Source organism: Camelina sativa, chromosome 16 (assembly GCF_000633955.1).
Source record: "Camelina sativa cultivar DH55 chromosome 16, Cs, whole genome shotgun sequence".
NCBI lineage: Eukaryota > Viridiplantae > Streptophyta > Magnoliopsida > Brassicales > Brassicaceae > Camelina > Camelina sativa.
In genome coordinates this window covers 11,167,680-11,175,092 of record NC_025700.1, presented here as the reverse complement: position 1 = coordinate 11,175,092, position 7,413 = coordinate 11,167,680, and the positions used below count along the sequence as shown (strand labels likewise).

At 39.5% G+C, this 7,413-nt stretch overlaps 1 protein-coding gene across 2 annotated transcripts in view; it reads left to right on the top strand.

Moving 5' to 3' along the window:
- Window positions 1-7,407, top strand: part of LOC104750347 (type II inositol polyphosphate 5-phosphatase 15) — an 8,298-nt gene extending 891 nt beyond the window's left edge. Inside the window, exons 2-12 of one of the 2 annotated variants that reach the window (XM_010472133.1) lie at window positions 6-820; window positions 1,318-1,573; window positions 1,801-2,605; window positions 2,926-3,050; window positions 3,409-3,493; window positions 3,675-3,840; window positions 4,435-4,475; window positions 4,571-4,838; window positions 5,223-5,346; window positions 5,903-6,263; window positions 6,849-7,407. In XM_010472133.1, coding sequence (XP_010470435.1) covers window positions 79-820; window positions 1,318-1,573; window positions 1,801-2,605; window positions 2,926-3,050; window positions 3,409-3,493; window positions 3,675-3,840; window positions 4,435-4,475; window positions 4,571-4,838; window positions 5,223-5,346; window positions 5,903-6,263; window positions 6,849-7,199 — 3,324 coding nt within the window. In that variant the 5' untranslated portion in view covers window positions 6-78 and the 3' untranslated portion in view covers window positions 7,200-7,407. Of the gene's footprint in view, window positions 1-5; window positions 821-1,317; window positions 1,574-1,800; window positions 2,606-2,925; window positions 3,051-3,408; window positions 3,494-3,674; window positions 3,841-3,942; window positions 3,984-4,434; window positions 4,476-4,570; window positions 4,839-5,222; window positions 5,347-5,902; window positions 6,264-6,848 lie in introns of those variants that run through there. The other variant, XM_019238345.1, reaches the window with a different exon arrangement.

The window sequence follows — 7,413 nt, the reverse complement described above, 5'->3', positions numbered from 1 at the left end:
CAGAGGCTTTAATTACCGATAAACTCGTCGTCTCTCTCTTCTCCAAGTAAAAAACTTCCAAGTCCATCGTATATACTCATGGAAGATCGTCAAACCAACCAAGACGATGATGTTTTCTCCTTCTTCGCACCTCCTTACGAATCTACCTTCTCCGCCGCGACTCCGTCAACGCTTTTCAACCGTTCAGCTTACTCCTCTTCTTCCTCCGGCGACGATGAGGACTCCTCTCAGCCTTCCGTTGACGACAGCAACAAACGAATCGATTACATGATCCAATTTCTAGACCGGAGACTCAGCGAAGACGGTAATTCCGACGGGATCGGTGGTGATAGGAATGGTACGGATAGGTCTGATTCTTCTTTACCGGAGTTTGTTGGTAAGTGTGGTGAATCTGGGATCTTTAAGGTTCCGATTAGGTCGGCTGTTCATCCGAATCGGCCGCCGAGTCTTGATGTGAGACCTCATCCACTTAGGGAAACTCAAATTGGGAGGTTCTTGAGGACGATGACGAGTACACAGAGACAATTATGGACTGGAGGTGAGGATGGTGCTTTGAGAGTTTGGGAGTTTAGGGAATTGTATGCAAGTGGGAGGGGATTAGAGGTAGAGGATACGGCGCCGTATAAGGAGAGTTTGGGTAATGAGATTGGGTCTGCGGTTGTTTGTATGATTGGTGATGAAGGTAGTAGAGTAGTTTGGAGTGGGCATAGAGATGGGAGGATTAAATGTTGGAGATTGAGAGTTGATCATGGTATTGAAGAAGCTTTGTCGTGGCAAGCTCATCGTGGTCCTGTTCTCTCCATTGCCATCTCGGCTTATGGTGAGTGTGTTTTTATTGTAAGTTTCTAATTTTTACTTGTTTACTCAGTTTATTTAGCTATTAGATCTTTGTCAGCACGAATAGCTTTTTAAGATGAAAGGAGAAAGATTTTTGATGTTTACATCGAGTATCTTATTGTGGAAATTAGTAATCTTGGTTGCCGAGTTCTGATTGTTATAGTGACTAACACATATAGAGGCTTCTCTAGTAGTCTAGTTCCACCAGATAAGATGGCTAGAGTGATCATGTAATAGTTTTTGGTAAATTAGAAATAACTTGTAGAGTCTACAAAACAATCCTTCTTGTAATTACCTACTTTGCCGCTGGACATTATTTTTGTTTTCTTCATTCCAGCGTCCAGTAGCTACTTTCCTGTTCAGAAAAAGAATTTGGTATTCTTTAGCGTTTAAATGCCTATTGCTATTGACATCTCTATTTCATTCTCTTTGGTCAAAGTTGGTCCTATCTTAACACATCTTTTCTTATCAATTATTTAGGAGATATATGGTCAGGGTCGGAGGGAGGTGCTCTTAAAGTTTGGCCCTGGGACGACGCTCTTGGGAAGTCTCTTTCTTTGAAGATGGAAGTGAGGCACATGGCTGCGTTATCAGTAGAGAGATCATATATTGACCCTAGGAACCAGGTTTCGGCCAATGGATTTGCTAATACATTAACGGCAGATGTTACAGTCCTCGTATCTGATCATAAAAGGGCAAGAATATGGAGTGCTAGTCCCCTGACATTTGCTTTGTGGTAAAGTGGAGACTTATTTTTGTTTGATTTTCTTATATATCACCCTTTCTGATTCGGATAGACCATCAAGAATATACCAGCACTATCCGAAATAGTCTTAATGGGAATTATTCAATTTTCTCTACAATATTGCTTGCCTAATTACCGTCTTTGTTTTTCAATTGCTGGCACACCGTTTAAGTTTATGTGTATAGCTTAGTGCTTTCTTTTTGTTTATTCCATGGCAGGGATGCTCGCACAAGGGATTTAATCAAAGTATTCAGTATTGACGGGCAGCTCGAGCGAACTGACAATTCTATATATCCTGATTTTGGGACTGAAGAAGAGGGGAAGATGAAGATAACTGCTTCAAAGAAAGAGAAAGCTCAATCTTCTCTTGGTTTCTTTCAAAGGTCTCGTAATGCCCTTATGGGAGCAGCTGATGCTGTTCGTCGTGCTGCAACGAAAGGAGGGTTTTGTGATGATAGTAGGAAAACTGAGGCTGTTGTCATATCAGTTGATGGACTGATTTGGACAGGAAGTTCAATTGGCGTACTTATGCGATGGGATGGAAATGGTAATTGTTTGCAAGAGTACTCGTACCAGTCCTCTGGTATTCTCTGCATGTTCACTTTTTGTTCTCGAATATGGGTTGGTTATTCCAACGGCACTGTTCAGGTATTGGACCTTGAGGGAAAGCTCCTTGGAGGATGGGTAGCTCATAGTGGTCCTGTGATAAAAATGGCTATCGGGGGCGGTTATCTATTTACCCTTGCAAATCATGGAGGTATTCGTGGATGGAATGTTACTTCTCCAGGGCCCCTTGACAATGTATTGCGAGCTGAGTTGGCTGGGAAAGATTTTTTGTATTCAAGGATAGAGAATCTGAAAATATTAGCTGGCACATGGAATGTTGGAGAGGGGAGAGCATCGACTGACTCACTTGTATCTTGGCTAGGATGTGCTGCTACTGGAGTTGAGGTTGTAGTTGTTGGACTGCAAGAAGTTGAAATGGGAGCAGGAGTTCTAGCAATGTCTGCAGCAAAAGAAACAGTAAGCTTTCTTTTTCCTACTATTAAGCAGGAAAAGTGTATTTTTTTAAGGCATATGCCACACTATCCTCGCCACTATCAATGCTATTGAAGTTCTAAAATGACTTTCTTTTAGAAAAGAATGCACAGCATGAAAATAATTGGATTAACTCCCCTAATTGATTGGTCTCTGTTGTGCGTAATACTCGACGCCACACACACCCATCCTTTTTTCATTCTCTTTCTGGTTACAAAATCTTAGGGGGCTAATTCTTATAATTGAAAAGCTATGAGCCTATCTGGAATTTGCGCCTCAGGTTTACTCCATTTCCCCGAATGCAGGTGGGACTTGAGGGTAGTCCACTTGGTCAGTGGTGGCTGGATATGATCGGCAAAACTTTGGATGAAGGATCATCTTTTGTTCGTGTTGGGTCTAGGCAGCTGGCAGGGTTACTCATTTGTGTATGGTTAGTATTTTGTTTTAGTGAAACTCTTTTTCTGTTCAGTATTGCAAGCATCAGTTGTCATATTGTGACAAATTATATTTATTGTTGAAGCATACTCCATATTGGTTCGCTTTTCATCCTTATTTGAATAATCTCCACGATCAATTTTATACAACAGCATAGTAACAAATTGGTAGTATGAATGATTTTTCTTTTTTTCAGATTTCTTTGAATGTTATTTAATCTGGGAAAGAGAATAATGATTTTGGTGTTACTTATCCTGCATGCTTTCTCTCTGGGGACTATGTATTTACCAATTTCCTTTTTGTTAGTACTGGATGAATGTGATAAATTCTTACAGAGTAAATAATTTTCTCAGGGTTAGACATGACCTTAAACCTCACGTGGGAGATGTTGATGCTGCTGCGGTTCCTTGTGGCTTTGGACGAGCGATTGGCAATAAGGTATCGCGTCATATTTGTGAAAGATGATCACAAATATTATCAACAATAAGAAAGATGTTATAAAAGGGAAACAATGGATTATTTTAAACATTATCTGATGTTTACTTAAATGGTTTTTGTCCCTTTTCCATTTTTGTCACTTTATCTCTATTATGATCGAACAAATTTTTTTTCAAATTAGGGTGCTGTAGGTGTGCGACTCAGAATGTATGATCGAGTACTGTGCTTTGTAAATTGTCATTTTGCTGCACATCTAGACGCGGTTAGCCGGCGAAATGCTGACTTCGACCATGTTTATCGAACAATGACCTTCTCAAGGCAGTCTACTTCGCTCACTACGGGAGTTGGTATGCTGCGAAATTTATTTCTATCATGCTGTGTTGCCTGCTCAGCTTATTACTTTTTGCCTATTCATTGGTCACTCTTGTTATTGGTCTCCTCCATTGCAGCTACTGCTTCATTTGGTGTTTCAGTGCCTCGCGGTGGCAATGTATGTATTTCCTTTGATTAGAATAGTTACTCTCATTCTTCTTCAGAGATTAATGTGCAATTCATTTAGNAAACAATGGATTATTTTAAACATTATCTGATGTTTACTTAAATGGTTTTTGTCCCTTTTCCATTTTTGTCACTTTATCTCTATTATGATCGAACTAATTTTTTTTCAAATTAGGGTGCTGTAGGTGTGCGACTCAGAATGTATGATCGAGTACTGTGCTTTGTAAATTGTCATTTTGCTGCACATCTAGAAGCGGTTAGCCGGCGAAATGCTGACTTCGACCATGTTTATCGAACAATGACCTTCTCAAGGCAGTCTACTTCGCTCAATACGGGAGTTGGTATGCTGCGAAATTTATTTCTATCATGCTGTGTTGCCTGCTCAGCTTATTACTTTTTGCCTATTCATTGGTCACTCTTGTTATTGGTCTCCTCCATTGCAGCTACTGCTTCATTTGGTGTTTCAGTGCCTCGCGGTGGCAATGTATGTATTTCCTTTGATTAGAATAGTTACTCTCATTCTTCTTCAGAGATTAATGTGCAATTCATTTAGATAGTCTAAGAGCTGTATTTTCACAGGCTGTGGGTGTCAACACAGTTGAAGCAAGGCCTGAATTATCCGAGGCAGACATGGTCATATTTCTTGGAGATTTTAATTACCGTTTGGATGATATAACTTATGATGAAACAAGGGATTTCATTTCGCAAAGATGCTTTGATTGGCTAAGAGAAAAGGATCAGCTCCATGCTGAAATGGAAGCTGGGAATGTTTTTCAGGGGATGCGCGAAGCAATTATCAGATTCCCTCCAACATACAAGTTTGAAAGGCACCAAGCTGGTCTAGCAGGTCAGTGACTTGCTTACCCTTCGTTGCATCTGGTAGTGTTCAAATTGACACCATTTCCCTGTTATAAATCTCCAAAAAATAGGGAGTAAAATTGAAAGCGTTATGAATTGTGAACGTCCAAGTATTCTCTGCTAGCTAGGTAGATACAATTGTGTGGATTCCTGTAAGTACTTACTGAGAAATACTGCAAATAATATGTTAACACTTTTTCTTTCATTTGATGGGAGACAAGTTCTGCTGGTTTCTATGATATGGTCTTGGGGTTCTTGTCAATGGGTACTGGGAAGATGCTAGATCTGTGATTACTATACTCAGGGTTTTTGGGATTTTAAGGACATTTAGTTGCTGAAACCATATTTGACGATTGAAGCTATGTTTCTGCAGGATATGATTCAGGGGAAAAGAAGCGGATTCCTGCCTGGTGTGACAGGATTCTATATCGCGATAACAAGAAACATTTGGGAGCTGAGTGCAGTCTGGATTGTCCAGTGGTGTCTTCTGTATCACAGTAAGCCTCCTGTTTTTTTTTCTTGGAAATGTTCAGTAAGTTTCCTGTAAGTTAAATATAGAAAGCATACTAGAGACAGGCTCACATTACTAATATATCGGTTTTATTTGATCAGTAGATTTTGAAGAGTGTGTCATTCTTCAACTGATTTTCGGGTTGTAGCTTTTTAAACTATTCATATGTTCTCTGAAGCTTGATCTGCCTATGATGACTCCTAATCGGAACATTTTGTGACTTGCATTTTTCTTTGTAAAAATAACTTTTTTTAGAGAAAAGGAGTATGTTTCGACAGAATGTATACGACTTCTATCTTACATGAGTCACTAAGGCGAAGAAACATGGCATTTATTAGATGTTCTTTCTTATCAGTTTAAATGCTTCTTTGCTCGGACATTAATGTTACTCTATAATCACAGAGATTTAGTTGTAGAGTCCGTGAGACACAGATTTGAGTAAATCATGCTTTCATGTGATACTTTATAACTTATACAGTATAGTCATAACCCTTTTATTGAGAAAGGATTAAGACTCACAATTCTTTTCTTTTTTTTGTAAGGTATGATGCCTGCATGGATGTGACAGACAGTGACCACAAGCCTGTTCGTTGTGTATTTAGTGTCAAGATTGCGAGGGTCGATGAATCAGTTAGGAGACAAGAATTTGGAAACATCATAAACTCGAATAAGAAAATCAAGGTCATGCTTGGAGAGTTAAGCAAGGTTCCAGAGACAATTGTCAGCACCAATAATATAATTCTCCAAAATCAGGATTCAACTATTCTGCGTATTACAAATAAGAGTGAGAAGAACATCGCTTTCTTTCAAATAATTTGTGAAGGCCAAGCCAAGATTGAGGAGGACGGTCAGGCACACGATCACCGAGCAAGAGGTTCTTTCGGGTTTCCCCAGTGGCTGGAGGTTAGTTGTTCTTCTACGCTTGCAGCCTGGCTTCTCACTGTCCTGTCTTACTGTTTTTTTTTTCGTAACTGGCGTGTCCGAGTGAAGTAACTAAGCAGAAACGTGAGCTTGTTGTTTTGATTTCTAAAAACTCAAAAAGGTTAAATTCGTTAGTTACCGTAATGATAAACATCATAGTTGCAGATATGGTACATTTTGGCCTTAATCAGGTTGGGAAGAGAGGATGTGTGTTGTTGTTGTAATGCCTCAGGGTGGTTGAATATGGGTTTCCGTTCGGGTTTGTTGGGTTTTTGGTTTTAGAAAATAGTTGCCAGAGTAAAACATAATCTTGTATGGGTAAAATTGGTGTGGTCTGTGGTTTTAGAGATTAAGCTTTATTATAAAGTTCTAACCCAATTAAGGCTCTTTGGTTTTGGTTCGGATTGGTTTTGTTTTCCCGGGAATGAAAACTCCTTAGTAATGCCATATAAGTTTCAATTCTTAAACCTTAAACCTCATATGTCTGCCTTTGCATATATCATGTCGTGGTTCTTGAGAATATCCTTTGGAATCGATTTCACTAAATATTTTTGTTTTCTTAAACAGGTATCCCCAGGAACTGGAGCAATCAAGCCAAACCAAATAGCCGAGGTTTCAGTCCATCTCGAAGATTTCCCAACAGTAGAAGAATTTGTGGACGGTGTTCCTCAGAATTCTTGGTGTGAAGACACAAGAGACGAGGAAGTGATATTGGTCCTAGTAGTACATGGAAGGTTCTCGACTGTGACAAGAAACCATAAAATCCGTGTGCGTCACTGCCCTCGTGGAAAGAAAAAATATGATGACGATAGACCCAAATCCTCGGGACAAATAAACGCTCTCCATCGCTCCGATTATCAACAACTAAGCAACACTCTAGATGTGGTTGAGCAGCTAAGGAACTTGCACAGTCCATAGATCCAATTCAAAGTGTACAGTGAGATCAAGAGAAAGGAGAATCGAAACGTCCAAAGTAATTCGTAACTCGTTTTCGTGTGTGTTTAATTGGAAAATTTGTGTGAAAAGAGGAAAAACTGAGATTAGCTTCTTACGTTTTTTTTTGTTTTAAGAGGCTAATTATGTTATGCAGGGGATATGGTGTACCAAGTGTTATATTATTTCTCTGTATAAG